General features: G+C 60.0%; 2 protein-coding genes across 2 annotated transcripts in view; one reads left to right on the forward strand and one right to left on the reverse strand.

The window, feature by feature from the left end:
* TTLL12 (tubulin tyrosine ligase like 12) overlaps positions 1 to 9,560 on the forward strand; it is a 17,951-nt gene extending 8,391 nt beyond the window's left edge. The window contains exons 6-14 of the mRNA XM_040233146.1: positions 2,135 to 2,211; positions 3,263 to 3,379; positions 3,470 to 3,664; positions 3,967 to 4,078; positions 4,701 to 4,852; positions 5,233 to 5,314; positions 6,913 to 6,981; positions 7,537 to 7,675; positions 8,168 to 9,560. Of these exons, the coding sequence (XP_040089080.1) occupies positions 2,135 to 2,211; positions 3,263 to 3,379; positions 3,470 to 3,664; positions 3,967 to 4,078; positions 4,701 to 4,852; positions 5,233 to 5,314; positions 6,913 to 6,981; positions 7,537 to 7,675; positions 8,168 to 8,319 (1,095 nt within the window). The 3' untranslated portion in view covers positions 8,320 to 9,560. The remainder of the gene's footprint in view (positions 1 to 2,134; positions 2,212 to 3,262; positions 3,380 to 3,469; positions 3,665 to 3,966; positions 4,079 to 4,700; positions 4,853 to 5,232; positions 5,315 to 6,912; positions 6,982 to 7,536; positions 7,676 to 8,167) is intronic.
* A 2,042-nt stretch (positions 9,561 to 11,602) lies between these two features.
* Positions 11,603 to 24,226, reverse strand: TSPO (translocator protein). Its single transcript, XM_040233147.1, has 4 exons — positions 24,135 to 24,226; positions 15,310 to 15,520; positions 12,779 to 12,917; positions 11,603 to 12,038 (listed from the first exon to the last, which is right to left on the reverse strand). Exons 2-4 carry the CDS (start codon positions 15,489 to 15,491, stop codon positions 11,850 to 11,852), a joined length of 510 nt encoding a protein of 169 aa, XP_040089081.1. The 5' UTR covers positions 15,492 to 15,520; positions 24,135 to 24,226; the 3' UTR covers positions 11,603 to 11,849.
* Positions 24,227 to 25,535: the final 1,309 nt, after the last annotated feature.

The following is a 25,535-nucleotide window of genomic DNA, read 5'->3' on the forward strand; positions in this document are numbered from 1 at the left end:
GGGGGTGGAGCCGGTGGACAGGGTGGAGGGGGCATGCAATACTGCTGCTCCTTGTTATGGGGTCTGGGGTGGGAGCCATGCAGCTGGGCTGTGAATCGGCCTGGGACCATTCCCTTGTCTCCTGACACCTCTCTCACTGGGGGTGTGAGGACACTGTTTATACACTGTACGGTATGTTTCATGGTGCACAGTAGGCCCACAAGTGGTCATCACGAGCATCGTAGCTGCAGATGACAGTCCGTTGTCTGGGCCCCACTAGGACCAGGGGACCCACTCACAGGGCCAGGCTGGTGGGCAGTTCGTGCAGGGCCCAGTCCATGGGGCAGGCCAGCATAAGGAGCCAGGGTTGGTGCAGCCGGGGGTGGGGTGGCAAGCGGAGCCGGTGGGAGCAGACCCAAGCAGAGCTGAGCAGGAATTAACACCCCAGCCCCCTGTCCTCCCCGCCTCTCATCTCCAGCCGCTGCTTCTCATCTGCTCATCCCAGTGAGAAACCGAGGGATACAGGAGCCGAGAAACCGAGGGATACAGGAGCCTCTGCTTAGCGCTTTATGGGCGTACTCAGCTGTAACCCTCACAGCAGGACATCCAGTCTTGTTACATCATTATTTAACAGGGCGTGAGGAAACTGATGCACAGAGAAATTAAGTAACTCGTCAAAGGCCACACGGCTGGCGGAAGAGCTGGAGTCCAAACCCGGAGGGTCCTGGTGACTTGTGGGCTGAGGCTCTAGCCTTTCCGCAGCATGTTGACGTTTCTCTGCTCCCCACCAGTCCTTCAGACGCTCACCGAGCGCCCCAGAGGATGGTGAAAGGAGGAAACAAGCTAACCCACGTTGACGAGTGGGCAGGGTGTCTGGTGTTAGCTGTCCTGTGGTTCTCTGACTGGGAGGCCTGGGCCAGCATGGTGGGCCTGTTGGCCCTTTTCCCTGTGAATTTAAGCCAGTGGTGATTGAGCCCTGCCAGAAACTCAGTGATCACCCTTCTTAATTCAGAGGTGTATTTCAGAGCCTTGTAGAGTGCCTGCACTTAGTAGGTGCTTATTAAACACTTGAATGAGTGTGTGAACGCAAAGGCGTGGTTGACGGGTGGCTTAGAGACAAAGATTTCCTGGTCTTGAGGTTGTTAAAGGAACGTAAATTGAAATCAGTAATTTGGGGCGGGGCGGGGGGAGAGGTTAGGGGGAATGCCCCCCACTGGCCCAAGAAGAGGAGAAGAGTTCAGACACTGGTTTTCTTAAACATCCTAGTGATTTTTGACCCATCTGGGTCAGGCCTGTGCTCTGGGCCCTGGGGTTGCCTGTATTAGTCAGCTAGTACCAGATAACAGTTTATTCCAAAACATAGCTGCCCAGAGCAGCAGACGTTTGCTGTGTCTTGCTTTCTGGCAGACATTTATGTCTTGCTTTTTGTGGAAAGGAGGTGGGGAGCAGCCCAGCTTGTCGTTTCTGGCCCTGGCTCTCTCGTGAGCAGTTAGGCTGTCGTCTGAGGCTTGGTCGGGCTGAGGACCAGCCCCCGTGGAGCACTCAAGCCTGGGAAGGTGGCGCTGGCTATGGTTGGGGGCCTCTTGCGCGTCCTTGGGACATGGCGGCTGACACTCTGGGAGGAAGAGATCAGAGGGGAGATGGGAGGAGGCCACAGGTCCTTTAACGAGTTTGCAGGCTCCGCTTCTTCCCATGGGTTATAAACACATCATCAGCCCAGCTGGCGCTCAAGGGGAGATGCGTTATTAACTATGCCTTTTGAAAGGAACGTCAGAAAGTATGTGAACAGGTTTTAAACCACCATGCCGCTTAACCCTCAGAGCGGCCGCCTCCCAGGACAGGCCCAGCACCTTCTGGGCGGCGGCCTGTGACTTGGAAGAGGCGTTTAGAAGCGACGAGAAGGTTGAGAGCAGTGTCTACACTGTTCTTTTGACACCGAACAGGCTGTTCAGGACCTGAGGGGCCTTGAGCCCTGGAATTCTGGGGCAGGAGTGATGAGAGGGCTCCAGGCACCCCAGCACCCGAGAAGGGCTCTACCTGAGTCCAGGTGTGCCCCCCGGGATCACAGAAGCCTGGTGTGCAGGGAGGACAAGGCCTGTGCTCACTGGCTCCCTTTCTTGAAGGTCTGTTTCTACCTCCAGCGTTTCCTTTCTAGGCCATACTGGAGGAGAACAAGGAGAAGCTGCCCCTGGCCATCAGCCCCGCGGGGTACCCCTGTGACCACGTCTTCAAGTGCGTAGCCCACCCGCACCCCCAGACTGTGACGAGACTTCTCGCTGCCTTTCCTCGTGCACTCCCCAGACTCCTGGGACATCCCCCATCAGGCTGCCGCCTCCGGGCAGCACAGCAGGGACCGCCAGGGGTGGGGTCTTAGGGTCACAGAGAGACTCCCGAGAAGGGAGGGTGAGCCGGGAGCCAGCCCGTGCTGGGCAACCAGATGCCCAGGAGGGGTCGCTCCCAGCTGTCTGCAGCTGTGGACTGGCAGCTTCCTGGGCCTGCAAGCCCAGGCTGAAAGTAGACAGTCCATTTTACAGGCGAGGAAGTGGAGGTGCAGAGGGATTCCCCGCCCAGATAACTGAGCCGCCTGGGGGCAGCTTGGCCTCCGTCCGCAGGGGGTCCCCTCCATCTAGCTGCCCAAACCTCCTCACTCTGTCCCTTCCCCCCAGGCCCTGGGGGTTTCCTCCCATCTGGCCATCCTCCCCTTCCCTGAGGCCACAGCCCAACACTCCTCCACTTCCTCTGGTTGGAGGCTGTACCGAGGCCCCGTAGCCTCCTGCCCAGCCATAACTGACAATGAGCTAAATGCCTCGTGCTGGCCTCGCCTCTCTCCCCGTGCCTGGATCATTGTCCAGGTGGGGTCCTGTCTCCCTCCCACCTTCACTCGAAGCCCCGTTGCTTTCAAAGTGTGACCACATCTACCGCCCCTGGCAGACACGCACCGAGGCCGCCCCCCATCCTGTCCCCTGCCTGGGGCCAGGGCTGGTGCCAGCGTGGAATGAGGCCGTCTGGGCCGCAGGCTCACCTGCAGGCCCTGGGGCACCGGCTCGCTTCTCTGAGGGCACCCCTCTTTAAGTGTGTCCGCCTGCCCTGTTTGCACGTGGGAGGAAGGACCCCAGGTCGGTGAAACACTGGGGTTGTCCTGTTTCATCCTCAGGATGAGCACGAGGAGGTGGGCCCTGGGGTCCTGTCTCACAAGTTGGGGACCCGAGGTTGCCAGGGTCCGAGGGCCCCGCCGCTGGGCGCATGTGCACAGTGTGACCGCAGCCCTGCCCCCGCCCCTCAGGGTCTACACGGACATCCAGCAGGTGCTGAGCCACCTCACCCACCCACGTTTCACCTTCACCCAGAGCGAGGCGGATGCCGACATTCTCTACAACTTCTCACACTTCAAGGACTACAGGTGAGGCGCCTCCCAGCCCAGGGGCCCGGCCTGCCCGCCCCTGGGAGCCACCGCCTCCCCTGACCAGCGGTACCTGCCTGGGCCCCACAGGAGGCTGAGCCAGGAGAGGCCCAACGTGCTGCTGAACCAGTTCCCCTGTGAGAACTTGCTGACGGTGAAGGACTGCCTGGCATCCATCGCGCGCCGGGCGGGTGGCCCCGAGGGCCCGGCCTGGCTGCCCCGCACCTTCAACCTGCGCACAGAGCTGCCCCAGTTCGTCAGCTACTTCCAGCAGCGGGAGAGGCGGTGAGCTCCCCCGTGTGCCCCACTAGCTGAGACCCACCCCCCACCACCAACGCCCAGCAGGCTCCTGCAGCCCCCATCTCTGACCACCCCTGTCTCCCTCCGCCTGGCCCACCCCATGGCCGAGCGCCTGCCTCGTGCCCACTGTGGGGCTTGACGGCCCTTCCCCCTGGAGGGCAGCTCCCTTGGCCTCAGCCAACTGCCGGCTCCCAAAGCCCAGCCTCTGAGGTCTCCGGGACCCCTCCCTTGGCCCCCTCTGCGGCCGCAGTCCTAGGGACACACAGCCTAGCCGACTCTGCTCCCAGGGGCGAGGACAACCACTGGATCTGTAAGCCCTGGAACCTGGCCCGCAGCCTGGACACCCACATCACCAAAAACCTGCACCGCATCGTCCGGCACCGTGAGAGCTCCCCCAAGGTGGGGCCTTGGGGCGCTGGGAGGTGGAGGGGAGGCCTGCTCTCGAGGGCCGGCCAGGGCGCGTCCTGGTGGCAGCGTCGTTGCTCGGATGGGAGGAGTCGCTGCTCGCTGCCCTTGCCGGCGGAGAGGGGGGCCCCCCAGGGGACCACCCACAGGAGGGCGGTGGCCGGGCCAGGGAGCCCCGCAGGGCCCTGGGTGGAGGTGCTGTAGTGACGGGGCCAGCAGTCGGGGAGGTGAAGGACGCAGGTTCTGCTCCTGGACAGACAGAGGCCCGAGAGACACAAGTCACCAGATGACCGCTGGGGAGGTTCCCAGCCCTGGGATGAGGAGCCGGTGGATTTTGGGCTGCGAATTTGTTTCCAGTTTTCAAAGCGTAAAAATCCGCAGCATCTTTTCTCTAACAATGAAGAGAAAGAGCTTGTTGCAGTTCAGACACGGGTGTGAAAAGACAGGGAGACGCAGGGTGCGGGGGTCAGATACCAAGTCGGGGGCCCCTGAGCCCGGGGTTGGGGGAGGTAGGCTCGAGAGCGAGTCCGCTGCTGCAGGCATGGGCCACAGCCAGGGGGCCGCTCTGTCCTGGCCACAGCGAGAGGAGCGCCCACAAGCCTGCTCCCGTCCTCAGGTTGTGTCCAAGTACATCGAAAGCCCCGTCTTGTTTCTCCGGGAAGACGTGGGGAGGGTCAAGTTCGACATCCGCTACATCCTGCTGCTGCGGTCGGTGAAGCCCCTGAGATTGTTCGTCTACGATGTGTTCTGGCTGCGGTTCTCCAACCGGTAATGAAGGCTGGGCTGGGGATGTGGGGAGCTGGGCCGGGGATTAGGGGGGTGCCTCTTTTACTCTGGATGAGAAGGCCTGCACCGGGGCTCCTTCCCCAGCAGGGACCCCGCTGAGCCCGTTTCTGGTAACCAGCAGTAACCCTCCCCAAGTCAACACCCCTTCATGTGACAGGCCCCCACCCCTGCCCACCCTGTCGTTGTTTAGGGGCTCACAGGGGTCTAGTGGTGAGCCCACGGGGGCTGTGGGACCACCCCGCCTGCTCTCACTGAGGGGAGAACGGATGCTCGGCAAGGGGGATCCGAGCGCCTGCCTGCCTACCCAGCTGGGACCGGCCGCGCTCGGGACCCACTTGAGCATCCGTCTGCTCATCCTGCAGGCCCTTTGCCCTCAACGACCTAGACGACTACGAGAAGCATTTCACTGTCATGAACTATGACCGGGAAGCGGTGCTGAAGCAGGTGAGGCCTGGCGGGGCCTCAGGAGCCGGGTCCCTGTGGAGGCTGGTGCAGACGGGACCCCACGCCCATCAGCATGTCTTCGGGGCCGGCTGTGTACTGGTCCGGGGAGCTGCCCTCTGGGACCTGCGTCCCCTCCCACCGCTGCCCCCAGCGCTCAGAGGGGCACACGACACTCAGGTCGAGATAACGGGGCCCTGAGGCTTCCCTGGTTCGTGTCGCACGGCCCCCAGGGCGGGTGGCTGCTGCTGGCCTGTGACCCCGCCTGGACCCTCTGTATTGCCCGGGCTGCCTGGGTGCCTCGAGCAACAGGACGTGGGGGCAAAGCTTCTTTGAGATGAGGGCGTCAACCCCCAGCTAGCCCGCGGAGCACCTGGGGTTGGTGAGGGAGGCTCCACTGGGCAGAGGCAGGGCCCAGCTCCTGGTGGAGAAAGAGAGCTCGGAGGAGTGTTGGTCCTGACTGTTCAGGGCAGACGGGGGGTAGGGCACAGCCACTCTCCACCCTGCTCCATACTGCCCTGCTGTGGCCCTGTGGTCCCCACTTTCAGAAAGCAGCTGCTCCTGAGCATGGGGCTCTTACTTCCCGGGCACATGGTGATGTGTTAGTCACTTCATCGTGTCCCACGCCTTGTGATACACACACCCCCGCCCTGCCCCGGGTCTCTCCATGGAATTCTCCTACTGGAGTGGGTTGCCACGACCCAGGGATCCAACTCAGGTCTCCTGTATCGCAGGCAGATTCTTTACATTCTGAGCCATCAGGGAATCCCTGAGCTGTGCTGAAGACTCGCTCTTCAGTGTGTGAGGTATCCTCTGGAGGGCCCTGCGCTGTCAGAGGGGCCAGGCCACGTGCCCACCCAGCAGGGCTGCTGCTGCCTGTCCCTCCTCTTGTCCAGGGCTGTGTTGGCAGCTGGTCCCTAGGACCCTGAGTCCCTGCTGGAGCCCTGGGGTATAGCTGAGGTCGTTTCTAAGGCCTGAGCGCCTTCCCTCTGTGGAGCAGGCATCATCCTGAGGGTCATGTCTCCTCTGATACCCCCGCATGGGGGATGCGTGTCCAGCAGGGTGTGGACGCTGGGCTCCCTTAGGAAGCCTGTCCTGGTCCTCTCTGGGAGGAACCTGAGTTGACGACCAGCGTGCTCAGGTGTGTGCTGGGTGCAGTCTTGGCCTGAGAAGCCCTTGCCATCTGCAGGCACTTTGAGCCATTGCTGAGCTCAGACATGAGCCCTGCAGGGTCAGGTCGGAGTTCTGCTTCCAGTGACCGTTCTGAGAGGGACATGGTGCCCCGTTGGCCGGCCCTCTCAGCATTCACTGCCTCACTGGAGCCTCACAGCCACCTGCAAAGCAGGTTTACTGGGTGAGGAGCACTGTCCCATTTTACAGATGGAAACACTGAGGTCCTGGGAAGTAAATGTGTCCAGAGCTCAGACCCCATTTCCTGCCCCCGATTGCACTGGCAAGGGTGGAGCTGGAGAGGCTGTGGGCACCTTCCTGGGGCCCCAGCGAGTGTCAGCTCTGTGTGAAGGCAGGCCAGGCCAGGCCTCCCTCATCCCTGCCCAGAGGAGGCCCCAGGCGGAGTGCGACGAGCCCTGTGTCTGTTGCAGGTACACTACAACGAGTTCATCCCAGAGTTTGAGAAGCAGTACCCAGAATTCCCCTGGAAGAGCGTCCAGGTGAGTGCTGGCCAAGCTCGAGGGGCCAGGGCTTGCCTTGTGGGCAGCATCGGGCACGTGGGGGGCCTTCGCCTCCTCTTGGTGGTCCTGCTCCTCCACCAGAGGGGGAGGGTATGGGTGAGAACCCCTCCTCCCCTCTGGCCCTAGTGGGGTGTCGCATGGGCTCCTTGGGGAGGGGAGGGGCCTGGCAGAGCCTTCAGGACCACCCTTGGGACAGACGTGGACTCTGTGCATCCCAGGAATCGCACATTTTGGGGGACACAGGCTGGTCCCCACATTCTGGAGTCAGCATCTCAGATGCTGTGCTCCCGGGCTTGGCGCAGAAGGAGCTGTGGAAGCTCTGAAGCGGGAGGACACAGGTCTGCAGGGAGTGGGTGCCAGGTGAGAGGGCAGCGAGAGTCAGGCATAGGTGGCTGCAGCCTCGTCGTGAAGGATGTCGGAGCAGGTGACGTGGCCGCTTGGAGACCAGGGCTCAGGAAGGGCTGCTCTGAGGGCCTGGTCCCAGCGTCAGCCTGCAGGCCCCCTGACCCTGTCTCCCCTTCCCCCGGCCCCCAGGCTGAAATCTTCCAGGCCTTCAAGGAGCTGTTCCAGGTGGCGTGTGCCAGGCCACCCCCACTGGGCCTCTGTGACTACCCCTCATCCCGGGCTGTGTACGCAGTTGACCTCATGCTGAAGTGGGACAGCCGTCCTGATGGTGAGGGGGCTCCCCAACCCTGCCCCCGTTTCCCAGAGCTGATCCTCCAGCCACCCGACCCCCGCTGCCACGCCAGCCCCCCCAGGGACAGAGAGAGGGTGCTGTTGCCTCGGCCTGGTCCCCGCTGCCCCGTGCCCCTTTTCTCTGATTAGCCCAGAGATCTGGATCAGAGGAGGCCCACCCTGAGGGTCCAGAGCTTGCAGAGCGGAGCACAAGGAGGAAAGGGAAGTGGGTGGCCACAGTGTCAGGAGAAGGCTCATGAGGAAAGGTGCCCTGTGTGCAAGGAGAGGGGACCCAGCATCCCACTGAACCAGACATCTGAGCAGGGTGTGGTCGCTTGTGGCACTCCCGGGGTTGGAGGCAGCCCTGGTCTTCCCCCTGCCAGAGCAGGCTTCAGGCCAGGCCCCTCCAGAGAAGCCTCACAGCCCCCAGCACCCCTGTCCCAGGCCCCCCCTCCTGAGAGTAAGACAAGCCATGCTTCTGTGCCGTCAGGGAAGCGAGCGATGCAGCCGCAAATCCTGGAGGTGAACTTCAACCCGGACTGTGAGCGAGCCTGCAGGTACCACCCGAGCTTCTTCAACGACATCTTCAGCACCTTGTTCCTGGACGAGCCCAACGGCTGCCCTGTCACCCGCCTCCTCTAGGCGCCCGCTGGCCTTCCTGCGAGTGCTTGTGGGCAGATTCCAGCCTCAGTTCTCAGAGCTGCTTCTGCAAAGTGCCCCCTCCACCCCCCCGCAAGCTATCGTCCCAGTCTCCCACCCTGGGGCTCGGGGACTCCCCTCCGCTCAATTGGTCCCCAGGGTTGAGTGCCAGGCCTCAGCCCACACACCCCTCTCCAGCATCTGTGCAGTGGTTGGTATCAGCTCAGCGAAGGGCTTTATCCCAGAGAGCTTGGTCCCTGGGGTGCTGTGCTTCCAGAGGTGTTTGTGAAAGGGGTTCCGGGGAGCACGACAAGGTGTCCTCAGGAAGGACGTTCCCCAGGAGCACTCATAGGAACCCAGACGCTAACAGGCAGACTGGCTGTTACCACGCTCCACCCCAGACCCTGGGACAGGCGTCTGCAGATCACCCCGGGGAGCTGGCTTCTTAGAGCCAAACTTCTCGCCCCCAGAGTTGAACCTTCACCAGCAAAACCTCCCTTGAGGCTCCAGGGCGGGAGGCCACTGCCCTTGGCTGCTGTTGCCCTTCCATCCGGGCCCGTGGACAGGCCACAGTGTGGTGCCAGGCCCTCCCAGTCCACTGGGCCCCGCAGCGGTCCTCATCTCATCTGAAGTTGGCTGAGACACTGGTGAGGGGGCTTGGGGACAGGCGGACAGCAGACACCAGGCGGTGGATGGCTGAGGACAATTCCAGGGAGAACTTTGTGTTATAGTCACAGGCCGCCTGCCACCAGCCAGAGTCAAAAAGCGGGATTTTTCTTACTTTTTCATTTATGGGAAGAAAACACAGAATTCTTGTTCTTCCTTATGTTTCTGGAATTTTGAGTCCGTTTGCGGCATAGTTTGTACAGCCACTGTACCCAGGCCCAGCTCACCAGACGGCGGGTCCGACTTCTGTAGGAGAGCTCCCTGCAGAGCTTTCGTGTGTGTGTGCGTGCGTGTGTGTGCGTGTGTGGAGGGGGGTGGGGTGCTTGTTTCACTCTGAAGCAAGAGTGATCCTTGTAGAAAACTGGACTTGACTGTGCTGCCCGCCTGTGTCTGCCGGGGTGTGTCTGTCCATCCTGCTACGCGCAAGTTCAGCCTGTGTCCTGGGGAAGCACCCCTCCCTCCAGCTGAGCGGAGGTTAGAGGGCAGGATGCCTCGTCTCTGGTTTTCCCCGCAGAGAGCTGCCGTGTCCTGTCCGCTCCTGACTCGAGTTGTACTGCAGTAAAGTCTGCCTTCTGTGCCTCTGCCTCCCTTTTCTCTTCGGTGCCCTGGCGCCACGGCCTGCCTGATCTGCCAGTAGTTTTCCGCTGGGAGTCGAAGAAAACCAAAGTACCAGGATGAGGGCTTTGAGAAGGGGCCTCCCAGGTGGCGCAGTGGGGAAGAGTTGCCTGCCAGTTCAGGAGGCACGGGAGGCAGGTTCCATCCCTGGGTCAGAAGATCCCTGGAGTAGGAAGTGGCAACCCGCTTCACTATTCTTGCTGGGAAATCCCACGGACAGAGAACCCTGGCGGGCTACAGTCCATGGGGTCACAGAGTTGGGTATGGTTGAATATGCACAAACATCCTTTGAAAAACAAGTAATGAGGTGGTGGTTAGGTCTCCAGGTCCCTGGCAGTCTGGGTTTGGGTGCTTTAAACAACTGAAATCTCTCGGTTCTGGAGGTTGGGGTGGCCTAAGGTCAAGGGGCCCCTCTTCCTAACTCAGTCAGCTGTCTTCTCACTGTGACCTCATGTGATGGATGATTGAGGTTTCTGGGGGTCTCTTAAAAGGGCTCTGATCCCATTCATGGGGGCCCCACCCTCATGACCTAGTCACCTCCCAAAGGCCCCACCAACCAACGTCTCACTGAGAGGATTTCAGCATGAATTGGAGAGTGTGTGTGTATATATAGAAGCTGTAGCAGTTCCTGACCTAAAGCTTGATTTCCCAGTAGTCCAATTGCTAAGTCGTGTCCAACATGGACTCCAGCACACCAGGCTCCCTTGTCCTTCATTATCTCCCAGAGTTTGCTCAGGTTCACGTCCACTGAGTCGCTGATGCTATCCAACCATCTCATCTGTCGTCCCCTCCTCCTGCCTCCCCTCTTTCCCAGCATCAGAACCTTTTTTAGTAAGTTGGCTCTCTGCATCAGGTGGCCAAAGTATTGGGGAGCTTCAGCTTCAACATCAGTCCTTCCAGTGAATATTCATGACTGATTTCCTTTAGGATTGACGGCTTTGATCTTCTTGTGGTCCAAAGGACTCTCAGGAGTCTTCTCCACCACCAGGATTCCTCAGCGTTCAGCCGCCTTTACGGTGCCAGCACTAGTTCGTTTCAGAGCAGACCCTGCAGGGACCATCGTGGAGCTGAGGCCTGTCTCTGTCGTGACCGACACCTGGGAGCCTGGGTCCTCAACATGAGCCCTGAATCCTGGCTCCAGCACTTAAACCTGGGAGTCTTGGGGGTGGAGTCCCCCCCCCAGCCTGTCCCCACATCCTGGGGAGGGGATGATGGGAGACCCTAACTCCCACAGGGCAGCAGGGGATGGTCCTGGGTGCTGTCAGCCAGCACAGGGGCGCCCCCAGTGGGTTTTGGAAGTTAAATCCTGAAGGCGGAGGCCCTGAAACCCTGGCCAGGGGCCTTCCTGTGCCCCTCAGGTCAAGTGCTCACACCAGGTGGTTCATCAGACACTTCACAGGGTAGTGATCGCTCCTGCTCACTCCTGGTTAGAACTTGGCCTGGAGGTAGAGGCTCCAGCAAGAGCCTGTGTCCAAGGCTCTGCCAGCCTTACTCGAAACAGGTGTCAGGAGAGGTCATGGGTCACCCGATTTGGGGTCAGGATGACACCTCCCACGTCTGGGTGAGCCGAGCCAGGGAGGGGTTGCCCTCTGTGTACCCATCCCCTCCCTGATGGGGTGTTTGTCTCTGGGGGGCTGAGCCTGGTATTAGGCCTGGCACCCATTCCGGCTGAGGCCAGCAGAGGACCATGCTTGGGGCCAGAGCAGAGCCAGACAGTGGACCAGGCTGACTGTGGGCCTGGGCCCTTCAGGCGCCTGGGCTGGGCTTCCCGGATGCGTAGAGGGTGGACGGGACTTCCTCCCCAGGCTGGGGGCGAAGGCTGCACCCATTCTCTGCCCGTGTCTGCCGTTCCACCTTCGGCAGGCCACCTCCTCTCCTGGAAGGGTCGTGAGAGGTGTTAGTCTGCATCCCACGGGTGACCCAGCCCAGACACACCCAGCCAGAGGACGAGCCCCTCGCCCTCCCCACGGCCGGGGGTCCCACCCAAGCAAACAGGCCACGGCCGAGAAGTTGAAACACTTTATTAGGTTTATAAAATTCCATGTTCTGAAAGCGAGCTTCGAGCAGGGCTGAAGGCGCAGGACGTTGTTTCTGGGGTGGGGGCTCAGCTCAGAGGAGCACCTCTGGAATTGCTGGTCACCCCCTGGGCTGAGAGCAGACAGGCGGCCTGGTGGCTGTGGGAGCCCAGGGCCCCCCACCACCCAGCAGTGCCTGACCCGCAGCGGCTGCAGTCCTCGGGGGGCGAGGCGTCCTCATTCTGAGAGGCGCCGGCCGCTCCTCCGGCCCTGGTTGTCCTGCCACATGCGGTAGTTGAGCATGGCTGCGAAGGCCAGCCAGGCCAGGTACGGGTACAGTAGGCAGGCAGCCGGCGGGCTCACCTGGCGCCAGGCCATGGCTGTGGCTGCTGCCATGCCGCCAGTCAGCAGGAGATCCACCAAGGCCTGCAGAGACGAGGATGGGGAGGCCTGAGGCACCACGACCCACGGGGTGGTGTGTCCCAGCTGCCCACTAACCACAGCGGCAGAGGGGACTCTCCAGCCACCTCTCTGTGACCTGGCCAAGCCCCGCTCCTGTTCTCTGCCTCAGTTTCTTCCTCTATAAAATGGGAACCATCACCCTTGCCCGACTCTGCCACATGGAGGGGTGCACAGCATCAGCTCTAAGGTGGGTTTTCCTGCACCCAAGGCCCCTAAGTCCACGGAGCTTCAGAACCCCACAAGGCTTCCTTCATGGAGGAAAAGCCGCTGAGGGGCACTGGTCTGCTAAGAGCTGCTGTGTTCCCTTTGACCACACCCTGTGGCATGTGAGATCTTAGTTCGCCAACCAGGGATCGAACTCAAACCCCCTGCATTGGAAGTGTGACGTCCTAACCAATGCACTGCCAGGGAAGTCCTAAGATATCTATATTTGGCTGCATTTGGCTTAGTTGCAGCATGCAGGATTAGGTTCCCTGACCAGGGATCAAACCCAGGGCCCCCTGCATTGGGAGCGTGAAGTCTTGCCACTGGACCACCAGGGAAGTGACCCCTGCTAAGAGCTTCTGAATGGACCAGGAGCCGTGTGCCTCCCCTGCCCCCCACCTTTAGATCCTGGGCCTGGGGGGCTGGGATATGGTACCCCATGTCCCCCCAGGGAGGGGCCACCTCCAGGGACCAGGGAGACAAGCCAAGGCCACACTTACCCAGCCCATTTGTCGAGCGCCGAAGAAGAGGGGAGGCCACGCCCAGTTCAGAGCCAGCTGCCCAGCATAGAGGCCCAGGGGAACCACTGCCTCCTTTGAGAAGCCCCCCAGCTCTTTCCAGATCAGGTAGGAACCATACCTGAAACAGAGGCTACCGGTCAGGGCACCAACAGGGAAGGGACCAGGGGCCTCCCTGCAAGGCAGGAAGCCACACTCACCTCTTAGACCACAGAGTGATGACTCGGGCATGCCCTGCCACTGACTGCTGTGTAACCTCAAGGAACTTGCTTAACCTCTCTGGGCCCTTGTCTCTCATGGGGTCACTGCAGAGATTCTAGTTAATATCTTGGTGGTGCTAAGGGCAGTACCTGGCTGCCCTTAGGACAGGTACTCAATAATTGGCATCATCATCATCAGTGTTGTCAAGAGTGAAGCATGTACAGAAGGCATGCAACTGAATGTGCCTTAGGGGATTTGGGGCTGGGCCTTAGAAGATAAGGATGAGTTTGCCAGGGTTAGGCCACAAAAATATGTAAAGGTTTAGGCCCATATACGGGCTTCCCTGGTGGCTCAGACGGTAAAGAATCTGCCTGCAAAGCAGGACACCCGGGTTCAACCCCTGGGCCAGGAAGATCCCCTGGAGAAGGGAAAGAAAGAAAGTGAAAGCTTAGTTGTGTCCGACTCTTTGCGACCCCATGGACTGTAGTAACCTACCAGACTCCTCTATCCATGGGATTTTCTGAGCAAGAATACTGGAGTGGGTTGCCATTTCCTTCTCCAGGAGATCTTCCCCAGCCAGGGATCGAACCCGGGTCTCCCGCATTGTAGACAGACGTTTTACCGTCTGAGCCACTTCTTGTTTGGAGAACTCCCGTGGACAGAGGATCCTGGTGGTCTACAGTCCATGGGGTCGCAAAGAGTCAGACACGACTGAGTGATGAACACTTTCAGGGGCATAGCTGAGACCCTGAGTCAGCCTGGGTTACTGTCAACAGTACCTCAAGGTCTGAGGGGGGCTCTGGGGAGGTAAAGCAGAAGAGAACCTGGTCCTGGGGGGCTCCTAGGACCACAAGGGCAGTGATACCACCACTGATAACAGTAGCTACTGCCCTCCCTCACAGCTCAGCTGGTAAAGAATGCACCTGCAGTGCAGGGGACCCTGGTTCGATTCCTGGGTCGGGAAGATCCGCTGGAGAAGGGATAGGCTACCCACTCCAGTACTCTTGGGCTTCCCTTGTGGCTCAGCTGGTAAAAAATCCGCCCGCAATGCGGGAGACCTGGGTTCGATTCCTGGGTTGGGAAGATTCCCCTGGAGAAGGGAAAGGCTAGTATTCTGGCCTGGAGAATTCCATGGACTGCATAGTCCATGGGGTCGAAAGAGTCGGACACGACTGAGCGGCTTTCACTTCACTTCCACATTTACACATGCAGGCACCTCTCTCCAAGCATTAGCTCACTCATCCTCATGGTTATGTCATGAGGTGGGCAGGACTGTCACCCCCATCTTACAGGTGTGGAAACTGAGGCACAGAGGGTAGAAGTGCTCAGAGCTCTTGGCAGGCTGTCGGGAGGTGAGTCTGCATTTGAATCCAGCTGGTCTGAGGCCAGAGGCTGAGCTGTCTACTCTGAGAGTTTTCTGGGTTCCACAAATAGGTGATGCCAGACTGACGCTCTATCAGAATCTCGATGGGGAGGGGGGGCCTGGAGGCTGGAGCGAGTGAAGGCAGCAACAGTGGCGCCTCTGGACTGAGACGGTGATAAAGTGGGACGCAGGAAGAAGAACCGCAGGCCAACGGGGCGGGGCCAGGGGCTGGAAGAGGGTGCAGCCCGGCTGACACTCAGGCAGGCCTCGAGGACCGTCTTACTCCCATCAGGAGCCTGGGGCATCGGCCCGGTCTCTGCTCTCTGCCCCCTACAGTCCCACTGGGCTGGCACAGAACCTGCGTGTTGGGAACGTTGCAGAGGACGGTAGGAAGCCGACCAATCTCCTGGCTGCAAGCCCCACTGCGGCCAGCAGAGTGCGCACGCCCTCACCCAGTGCTGCGCCTCCCAGCTCTGTCCAGGAAGGCCTGTAGGGCCCTGTGTCCTTGTGAGGTCTCTTTTCAAACGAGGGGTCGTGAACCTTAACAAAGGCAAAGCCTGACCCCAGGCGGATGCCCAACAAATGGCTACTACGACTGCTGCTGCTGTCACTGCTATTGATCTTGGAAGCATTCGCCTGCCCACGTCAACTTTACACACGGGGCCGGCCTCTCCCTGCAGTTGTAAAAACAGCCAGAGTGCCAGTATGGGGTTGCCACCCCTTCCAGGAGGCCTCAGAGGAAAGCGTTCGGTTGTGCAACCGACAGGCCTCACAGCTTTCTCCACCTTCACTTGCCAAACAGGGCCGGGAAACGGTGCCCACTTCCCCACCGGCACCTGGAGAGTTCACCGCCGGAGGAGACGCTCGGGCCTCAGGCCTGGGCCTCCCCTGCCCACCTACCCAGCAGGTGGACAGGCCCAGCGCCACGCCAGCGCCCACTCCCACCTACCCCATGGCCGAGTAGAGCGTGCCCCAGATGGGGGCCAGAATCCAGCGGGGCGGGTGCCACGGGGGCTTCTGCAGGCTGGCGTACCAGCGGAAACCCTCTCCACGGATGTACTGGGTGCCCAGGAAGCCCCCTAGACTGGGCACCAGCGTGAAGCCCACGGCGGGCACCCAGGGCGGGGCCATTGTGGCTGCAGCTGCTGTTCTGGAAAGTTCTGAAAGAGAAGACCGGGCTGGGGTGAGAGATGGGGAGGCTCCAGAGGGGGGAGTGAGGCCTCCCCAGCGTTTCCTAAGGACCGACTGAGAGCAGACCTGCAGTGGGTCTGTTACCGGCCCCTCATCCCTCGTGGACTGACCACGCAACCGGTGGAACAAGCAGGAGGTGCAGAAAAGATGTGCGAGGCTGGGGGGTCAGGGTGCTGAGTTCACCCCACAGCCCGGGCGCCCCAGCCCGAGAGCTCCAGGGAGCACACTTCCACCCAAACTCCCGCCCCCACCCACAAGACTGCCCGAATGGGCAGGAGCCCCATGGGTGCCCCTGCCCCCTGTCGGCTCCACATCTGCCCCTGCTCCAGCTGCCAAGCTCCTCTGCTTGCTCACCCTCACCCTTGACCACGTGTCTCCTGGTAAATGACCCCTTCTCTCTGCTACCTAATTCAAGGCCAGTTTGGGTAGCCGCCACCAAGAAGGCCACCCAGCCCTTCCTCCCCAGGTCGAGTGCTGGTCCAGGCTCTCCGAGGCTGTGTCAGTCCACACCTGCACCCAGAGCTCCAGGACTTCCCATTCAGTCACTGTCGTTCACGTGACAACTGGTATCAGATAGCTTGGCTCGAGTACTCCCCACCAACGTACTGTGAAAAGTCAAAGTCACTCAGTAGTGTCCGACTTCTCCCTGCAACCCCATGGACAATATATACAGTCCATGAAATTCTCCACGCCAGAATACTAGAGTGGGTAGCCTTTCCCTTCTCCAGGGGATCTTTCCTACCCAGCGACCTCCGGCAAACGATGGGACATCAACATCCCGACCTGGGTCCAGCCCAGTGCGGGTATCTCTGTGTACAGGTGTTGCAGCATCAGCTCACAGGTCTGCCCTGAAACTGCCTCCCCTTTCCTGTGTTCAGAGAGGGAAAGCAGCCTGCCTGGGGTAACACAGCACTCTGGGGCTCTGCCCAGGTCGAAAACCTTACTGTTGTGGGTGAGAAGGGACAGAGTTTAAGGCTGGTGAAGGCCCCTCAGCAGCCCTGAGAGGCTGGCAGGACTCAGGGCAGGAGTGCCGCTACCACCACCCCAGGGCTGGAGCCCCTCGGGCAGGGGCCAAGGGGACTCAGTCTTCAGACTCGGCCTGTCAGCCACACCCCGTTGCCCAGCAGCCCCCAGGTCTGCACTGAGGACCTACCCGGCACCCAGAGAGCTGAGCTCACTGCGGCCGAGAGTCCAGCCAGCTGGATGCTGGGGGCCAGTGCTGACTGGAACTGCCATGGGACCCCTAAACCTATCAGCACCCCTGACTCGGCCTCGGTTTCCTCACAACATAAGGGACCGAGCTCCCACTCACACACCCTGACTCCAGTTGGAAGGCCCGGGGCGTGTGTAGGAGATAAGAAGCCCCGGAGCAGGACTCGGTTCAGCACACTTGCTGGGTTCAGCACACCACGGTGGGCGGAGGAGAAGGGGCCCAGACCTCAGAGTGGGCACCCCAACCTGGCGTCAGAGAGAAGAGGGTGCAGGAAGGAAAGGCAGCACTTTGCCCCAGGACACGGGAGGGGAGAGGGGCCGGAGGCACCTGGCAGGCGGGCCGGCAGGTGCAGGAGGCTGTGCCCACCTGCAGGCAGCGGAGAGCCCTCGGGGCAGCGGGTGAAGGAGGAAGGCTGACGGGGCAGCAGGGCAGCTGCTGGCCAGGAGATGCAGAAGCGCCCGAGAAGCAGAAGTAAGCTCAGTGCCCAGCACTGGGGCCTGCAAGGGATGGGTCAACCCCCAAGTCCAGCTGAGCGGACTGTTTAATAAGGTGACAACTGTCCTCAACATTCAGCGCAGAAAGCAGAATATAAAATAGACGACAGAGTGAACCCGACTTTAGCAGAAAATAGGTAACATGGATACGCATTTTAAAGACAGACCTCCCTGGCAGTCCAGTGCTTAAGACTCTGCCTTCCAATGCAAGGGGTGCGAGTTCAGCTTGCTGCAGGGTGTGGCCAACAAAACTTTTTTTAATGTAACCAGCACGTGAAGATGTTACCAGCCGTCATCCCCCTAAAGCAAACACCTCCTGGAACCTCTGTGAGCCCGGCCTGAGCACCGTCCTTTCTGACCCTGCAAGGGGCCCACACCATCTTATCCCACCTGTGCATGGACCCAAGGTGCCGAGGGCGGGGGCAGTTGCCTAGGGTCCCTCCACAAGCAGGTAGCTCGGGAGGCTAAGGCCCACGCTTGCCAGCAGGACTTAAGATGCTCCGTTATCATTTTTCAAAATATCTATAAGGAGCACACTTTTAAACAGTCGGCCACATGCCACAACTAAAGATCCCACGTGCTGCGACTAAGACCCAGCGCAGCCAAATAAATAAAAGAAATATTAGGAAAAAAATAAAAGGAACAGTCAGAGGGTGCTAGGCATCCGGGAGATTCCGGCTCCGCCATCCGGTGAATGAGTGCTCCGTCCCTGGGCCTCAGTTTTCTCACCTGTAGCACGGGGCCAGTGAGCCCACCCCACCCCCCACCACGATCGCTGCACAGGTGAGCCGTGAGGATAAACACTGCCCGGGGCTGGCTCCTGACAGGTAAACCAGCCCGTGTTTCCCCCCAACCCTCTCCTGCCCAGCCCTCCGGTTTCCAGGGGGCACGGAACTGTTCCTGGGCGGGGGTGAGGATCTGATCTCACTACAGCATGAGGCCCACCTCTGCCCTGTCCAGGAGAGCACTGGTCCAGTGCTGGCACCCGGGGGACGTGGAGCCCGGGGACCCAGCCTCCACAGTGTCACTTCAGGGGGGCCCAGGCCACCTCAGCTGCTTTCTCGTCCCCGCTCGGCCCGTTTAACAGATGTGTTGAAACCACACGAGCTGCGTTCAGGGCCTGAGGGCTCCCCTGGACGGTGACGTGGGCTGGGCAGGTGGGAGGGCTTCACCCCACACTGACTCTCACACACACACACAGGGTCACTGAGGCCTAAAGGCCCGGGGGCAGGCTAGGGGATCAGACCCTGAGCCAGGCCAGAGCTCAGGCCTCCTCAGGATGACCGTATAAGCCTTTGCCCGGGACAGTTCCAATGGATGCCCACTTTGTCCCAAATGAGTGCCCCTCCCCAGGACTGTCCCTTTTACAGATGACCGAGGTTAATGCCTCCAGTATGAGACACGTGTCCCGGTTCAGAGAGGTGGACACACTCAACGTGGTATTCTTGCCACAAATGCAAACTCTGGTCCAGTCATGAGAAACTGTCACAGTCCTGGCTGGAGGAACATTTGACCACATACCTGCCCTGCCCTCTGGCACTCTTGAAAAGGGCCAGGTCACGGAAGGCAAGGGAAGAAGACAGAAGGATGCATCACTGACTAAAGACAAGTAATAGCTAAGCAGAAGGTGGGATCCTGGGCAGATGGTGTCCCGGGCCCACGGATGGCGTTAGCAGCGTTACCAACAGGGTGTGAATTTCCTGGTCCAGGAAGGGAAGCTGGGTGAAGGGTGTGTGGCAACTTTGTACTACCTCTGTAACTTTGCCTAAGTCTAAAATTAGTCCAAAATAAACATTTTTAAAAAGAGTATCCTGCTTTGGACACAAATTTGCATCCCCTCCTACTTGTTTCTCCCTACATTCATCACAGCATCAGTCCCTAACCTCCACCCCTGGCCCCAGACGCCCCACCTGCCACCAAGGCCCCTCAGAGCCTCCTGACCATTTGGTTTTTATTTCCTGTTGCTTGTGATTCACTGAAATGAAAGGCATACACACACAAGAAACCATTTTAAAGTGCACAGTTCAGGGGCAATTTCATACATTTCCAATGTTGTGCAACCGTCTATATTAAGCTCCAAAATATCTCCATCACCCCCCAAAGGCCCCAGCACCCATGAGCAGTCCCCTCCCGGTCCTCCTGCCCCCAGCCCCTGGCAACCACCAGGCTGCCTCCTGTGTCTACAGATTTGCCTTTTCTGGATATCACACCTAGACGGAACCACGCAATTTGTGGACCGTGGGGTCTGGCTTCTCCCACCGAGCGTGTTTTCGAGGTTTATGAACATCGTGGCCTGTGTCCATACTTCCCCCCAAGGTGTCGTGGGCAGGTGTCACTGGTCACAGCTCCCAGCCGGTCCCCAGCGTGCCAGCTGATGGGGCTGGAGAGCCCATCACCCTGGCCACTTGCTGGGCAGAACAAGCAGAGGCCCGTGAAGGGGTGCTGGCTCTCCCAAGGCCACGGTGACGGAGCACGGCTTGAACCCCACACTTCTGCCCACCCGTCCAGGCTGCTGTGTTTATCTATGCACCACTGGACCAAGGGGATTAATGGGTCTGCCCAGCCCCGGGGTCAGAAAACAGGTAGCTCAGATGCCCATGTGGAGACAGTCCAGACAGGGAGCTTCCTGAGGCCTCATGGGGACGGCCAGGCTCTTGAATAACCTGATTAGGGGAGCCACCAGGCTGAGTCATGCTGGGCTGGGCAGGGCTGGGCGGGGCAGCTGGCCCAGGCAGGCCTGAGAGGGATCCACTCTGTGATGGGGTTGTAGTTCAGTTGCTCAGTCCTGTCCAACTCTCTGCGACCCCATGGCCTGCAGCACACCAAGCCTTCCTGTCCTTCACCAACTCCTGGAGTTTGCTCAAACTCACGTCCATTGAGTCAGTGATGCCATCCAACCATCTCATCCTCTGTCTCCCCCTTCTCCTCCTGCCCTGAATCTTTCCCAGCCTCAGGTCTTTTCCAGTGAGTCAGCTCTTTGCATCAGGTGGCCCACGTATTAGGGTCAGGGACCACCAGTGGTCAGGAAGGGCTCAGGCGGAGGGGCAAAGCCACCCACCTGTCCTTTATTTGCTTCCATCAGACGGTGGCTCAGAGCCCAAACTTTGGCTCCGTCTCCAACTTTCTTGGTGAACTCAGGCCAAAGTGCCACTTTGGGCCTCAGTCTCCCCTGACATCAGGTGGGTACCACCGGCCCTGCCTGCTTCATGGGGTCATGGGGAGGCTCAAGTGAGGGCCAGGCAAGCGAGGGGATGGGAGGGTCAGGGTCGGGGGCCACGCATCCCTCCAGGAGAAGACCCAGCCTCATGGCGCAGACCCAAGGCTGAGAAAATGTCAACCAGTCAGTCACCCAACACTCAGGGGGTGAAAATGCTGAAAGGCCTCACCCTTGAGGCCTGAGGCCACTGAAACCACGACCTAGAAAGGCAAAGCAGAGCGCTCAGGCGCTGGGGTCAGGAGAAGGCTCTTGGCCTCTGGGAGTGAGCAGGGTGGGGAGGAGCTTGGCGGAGGCCCAGGCTGGGCTCACACTGGGTCAGCACTGCTCCACCCAGCTTCACAGAAGCCACCGGGGAGGGGCCAGCCGCCTCTCAGCTCGGGCCCTGAGTCCCACACAGTCTCGGCCTCCATGGTGCACACCACTCTCCAGATGAGGAAACCAAAGCTTGGGCGTCACAGAAGTTTCCAGATCTGGGTGACCCTGAAGCCCACACCACCCCTCCAGGCCCTGATCTGGGAGCCTGCTGGCCTTAGCTCTGGGTCTTATGGCCAGTCACGGCGAGAGCTGGGTCACCTCCCCTCCACCAGCCTCCTCCTCCAGCCTGACAAGGCCTGCTCCAAAAGCCTGCCAGGTCCAGGGCTGTGGGGTGAGCCCTCAAGCTCCTCCAACCCCACCTCAGCCACTCCACCCTCTGCCTGCAAGCCAGAAGATTCTTTCAGGGCCAACAGCCTCACTACCTCCAGCCTCAGGGCAGCGTCCCAGCCCCCAAGAGGCATCAGGTCCTGACTGGGCCCGTGGGCAGCAGTTTCAGGATGAGTCCTCCCAGCCTCCCTGGGGCGAGACCCGGGGTATCCAGTCCCAGTGATGCTTCACTCCTGGGCTCTGTGTCCCTGTCTCTGAGGGTCGAGCCAGTGGGCCTCTGGAGGAGCCCTCTGCTCTCTGAGGCCAGAGACAGAAGGGGACAGAAACCGCTGCCCAGAAACGGGCAGAGTTCTGCTGTTTCTCTGCTCCCCACCCCCAGGCTGTACACTCCCGGGCCTTATCTTTCCTGCAAGCCACCACTGATGGTCCCAGGGACTTGTTTTAAGACTCTCCCCCCAACCTTTTTTTTTTTTTTTTAATGACTCACAACTAATCCTCCTCATGATAAGCTCTGTTCATCTTTTTCATTATGAAAATATCCAATGTAACAGACCAGACAGTTCTATAAGATTCTGCCTCTGGCTGGAAACCCGGCTGATGTGGGATGGGGGCAGCGGGGGCTGGGGGTGACAAAAGGAAATCTGCTTTATGGAGAATGACTAATTTTTTAAGACAGAGTGCATACACAGACATTGCCACCACAATCAAAAATAAGTCACAGGAAATACAAATGAGAGACAGATTCAAAAATGAAACCGGGAAAAACCAAAAATGTAGGCAGCAGAAAGTAGGCTCTCCTCCCGGCAGCATGCCCGACCCCTCCTCTCCCCAGCGACCCACTGTCAGTGGCTTCTGGTTTCTGCCAGATCCAGCCGGATACCATTCAGTCATGGGCGGGCGGGCAGGCACGTGTGTGTACACGCATACACACACAGACACACTCTGCAGGCAGAGAAAGTGGCCTCTGGGCTTGCACTGTGGTGGTGGCAGGCCTCTGCCATTGACCAGGAGAGCATCTGAGCCCCAGCTGCCCTGCTCTGAGCCCCTGGGCCGGGTCCTAGCTGAGCACGTCAGGCCCCCCTCTGTTCAAAGGCCCCCTTGGGCACCTAGGATTCCCACTGAGCCCCTCTCTGGGGGTGCTGAGCACCTGTCTCCCTGCTCTCCAAAGAGGCTGGTCGCCTCCCCTCCCTTCCTCCCCAGCACCTTTCCCAACCCAGAGCTACCGGGCAGGAGCAGACCCTGCCTCCTGCTGCCCTGTGTAGGGTCCCCACACATCACAGAGATACGGGGGCCCATGACCCAGTGTGCCAGGCACCTTGGGCCATGCTTCTCGTCCGCAGCCTCCTCCCTGGACATGACCCTTTTGGAACAGCCTCGACCCAATACCCTCAGGGAAGGCTAGAGTCCTGGTCCTCCTGCCATTCACTCTGGAGCACGTGGCCAGTACAAGGGACCATCATATTTCATCAGGCCAGCGGAGAGACTCTCAGCCCAGGCCAGGCCCCGGGGACGTTGCCAGGCTGCTCCGGCGCTCAGCAGTGTGTCCATAGCTGGAACCCCTGCTGTGAGCAGATTAGGGCAGAACAACCCCCAAGGAAGAACCAGGCATGGCTCTCTTGACACAAGAGAAACCATTTTAGGACTGACCTGTTTTGTGATCTAAGCCTGGCCAGGGTGCTTTGCCCTTGAACAGATCCCAGTAATAATCTTAAGGGAATGAACGAACAAACAGGCGAGAGAAGTAACAACTGCAAAGATAATAAGTCAGTTGTGAAGACTCTCAGTTGTTTCCGTGGTGAAAGTTGGCCTGAAACACGTTTTTTTTTTTTTTTTTTTTTGGCTGTTTTGCAGAATTTCATCCCCACCCTCGCAATCCCTACTCCCAGCCAACAGATCGACTGGAACCTAAGGAATAAGAAGTTTACCTTAGCTGATCCCTTGTGATTTCAATCAACAGAAGCTTGGATATTGCTGAGCTTTGTCCCAATTCTATGAATTCACCTCCACTCAAGCCCCTTTATGAATACGCATGGATGCTTAGCTGCCTGCAATACAGGAGACCTAGGTTTGATCCGTGGGTCAGGAAGAGCTCCTTGAGAAGGGAATGGCTACTCATTCCAGTATTATTCTTGCCTGGAGGGTTCCAGGGACAGAGGAGCCTGGCGGGCTACAGTCCACAGCAAAGAGTCAGAGATGACTTGAGTGACTAACACACACAGTTTTGCTGTAGGAGGAGATGCTGCTTTGGGAAAGCTGCAAGACACTCTCCTCAGTTGTTGCAAGTAAGAAGTCCTTCCTTCTCCCCATCTTTGCTTGGTTGTGCCTTTTGGCTGGCCACCCACCAAGAGGCAAACCCAGTCATCGGGAACACCAGGACCCCTGCCACCGGGGCCCCCAGCTCCCAGCTCTTTTGCAGGAGGGGCAGCTCACAGCTGGGGGGTCCTGCCCCCACCAGGGGCGCAGGCTACAGTCCACCTGCACACCTGGGCACTGGACACCGGAACCTAAGCACCCGGTTCTAAGGCTCTGCGGGGCCTTCTGGCTTTGAGCAAATGACTTCCCCTCTTCGGCCTGAGTTTCCTCCGGTAGAAGTGGGGTGTCTCAAGTGGATCCGGAGCACGAGGGCTCCCTGGCGTTTTGTGATCTTCAAGTGCCTGGCTCTGCCACTTCCGCCCTCTGCAGGACTCCCGGGCTCAGCTAGGGGATGGGCGGGAAGCAGGGGTGCCTGGCCCCCGGCGGGGTGCGGGAGGGCCGGGTTGCCCAAGGTCCCCATCCCGCGCCACCCATCTCGCCAGGATGCCAGGATCCCGAAGCGCAGGAACGCGAGCGCAGAGGCCAGAACTGGGGTGTCTGCCGCCCCGGCCGCCCCTCCGTGCCATCCGGGTCAGATTGCTGCCCCGTGGCCTCCTGCCGCAGCTTTCCCTCGGACCCCGCGCCGGCTGGCGGGCGATGTCGGGGGGTCGCTCCCCGCCGGGGGCCCCTTCCCGCCACCCCCTCGGCGCCCCGTCCCCACTCACCAGCGATGACGAGGACTCGGCTCCGGGAAGGGCACTGAGCGGCGGGAGGTGGCGGCCCTTCCCGGGGCCCGCCCGGCCCCGCCCGCCGGGCCCCGCCCGGCTTGGCTGGAAGCCCGGGCCGCGCCGCCCACAGCCCCGCGGGTCCGGGCGCTCCTGCCTCCGGCCGCCGCCTCCCCGGGCGCCCTCAGCCCCGCAGGTCACCGCGCTTCAGCCTCCGGCCTCTGCCTCCCCGGGGCGCAGAGGTACAGGAGCAGGTCTCCCGGCCGCTGCTCCTTCCCCAGGTGGCTGCCGCGCCGCGCAGACTTAGCCGGCGCTGCAGGCAAGTCCCTTCTCTTGAGCCTCATTTTTCCCGTCTGTAAAATGGGGCGATAGAGGCAACCGATCTCAGAGAAGGGAACTGCAGTCGCCTGATGGCAGAACCTTAAACAGCTTCCTACACAGCCACCCTGGGCCCCCATCTCTGGAGGAGCACCCCAGTTCCTTTAGCTATTGCCCCAGAACAGGAGGCAGAGCTGCACTCTGAGTCTGGGCTTAGCTGCCTTGTGGCTGGCTCGCTCAGCCTCCATCTGTAAAATGGGCCCAGCGGGGTGGGACTGGGGATGCCAGGTGGTAATACAGGAGACCACAGACGCTGGACTTTCAGTGAGCATCACAGCCCAGAGGTGGCCTCCAGTTTGCCAGGGTCACTAATGAGACAGCATGTCCAGATCCCGACCTTGAGCACCTCACCTCTTCATCTGCTGGTGCTGCTTAATGACTGCCGCCCCAGGCCGGTCCTGGCCCCCTTGGCAAACTTGGCCTGGCAGGGCCCCCAAGATGGCCGAACCACAATTGCCCACACGGGACACCTGAGGCAGGGAAGCGGGGGACAAGGTGAACTATGCCTGCTTCCCCAGGGCTGGGATCTGATTTTCCTAGGCCCTGGCATTTCTGCCTTCATGGGCAGCCTTTGACTGTGTTGATCTAAAGACAAGGATGAAAAAAGGATAACGTTCTCTTCATCTTCTTCTGATTTTAAAAGAAATTACATTTTCCTGGATCCCTCAAAGTACTGGGGCCCAGGCATTGTGGCTGTTGTTTCTAATGAAGTGGGTCTGGCCACACCTCCCAGCAAGCCCTGGCCCTCTTCCTGTAAGGAGGTGCCCGGTGGCTTGCCCCGGAAGCCCTGTGGGGGAGGCATCGCAGCTTTCCTCCTGCCCAGCCCTGCCTGCATGCGGGGCTCCAGGCCCATGGGGGAGCCTCCTGGTAGGCAGAGATGTCTACTCCCAAACCCTTGCTGCACACCAGGGCCGGGGGTGGGAGGGCAGAAGAAATATACCCGGCCCCTCCTTTTTTATAGAGGAGACCCTACATTGCAGAGGGCCAATGGCTGCCCAAGGGAGTCACACGTGGGTCCAGATG

Source organism: Oryx dammah, unplaced genomic scaffold (genome assembly GCF_014754425.2).
Source record: "Oryx dammah isolate SB20612 unplaced genomic scaffold, SCBI_Odam_1.1 HiC_scaffold_29, whole genome shotgun sequence".
Lineage (NCBI taxonomy): Eukaryota > Metazoa > Chordata > Mammalia > Artiodactyla > Bovidae > Oryx > Oryx dammah.

Excerpts from the sequence above, each read along its gene's own strand:
- TSPO (XM_040233147.1), bottom strand. The coding sequence starts at position 15,491 with ATGGCCCCGCCCTGGGTGCCCGCCGTGGGCTTCACGCTGGTGCCCAGT. Across the intron at positions 12,918-15,309 it reads ACGCTCTACTCGGCCATGGG|GTATGGTTCCTACCTGATCT; the intron begins GTAGGTGGGAGT and ends CCTCTGTTTCAG. Across the intron at positions 12,039-12,778 it reads GCGCTCGACAAATGGGCTGG|GCCTTGGTGGATCTCCTGCT; the intron begins GTAAGTGTGGCC and ends TCGTCTCTGCAG.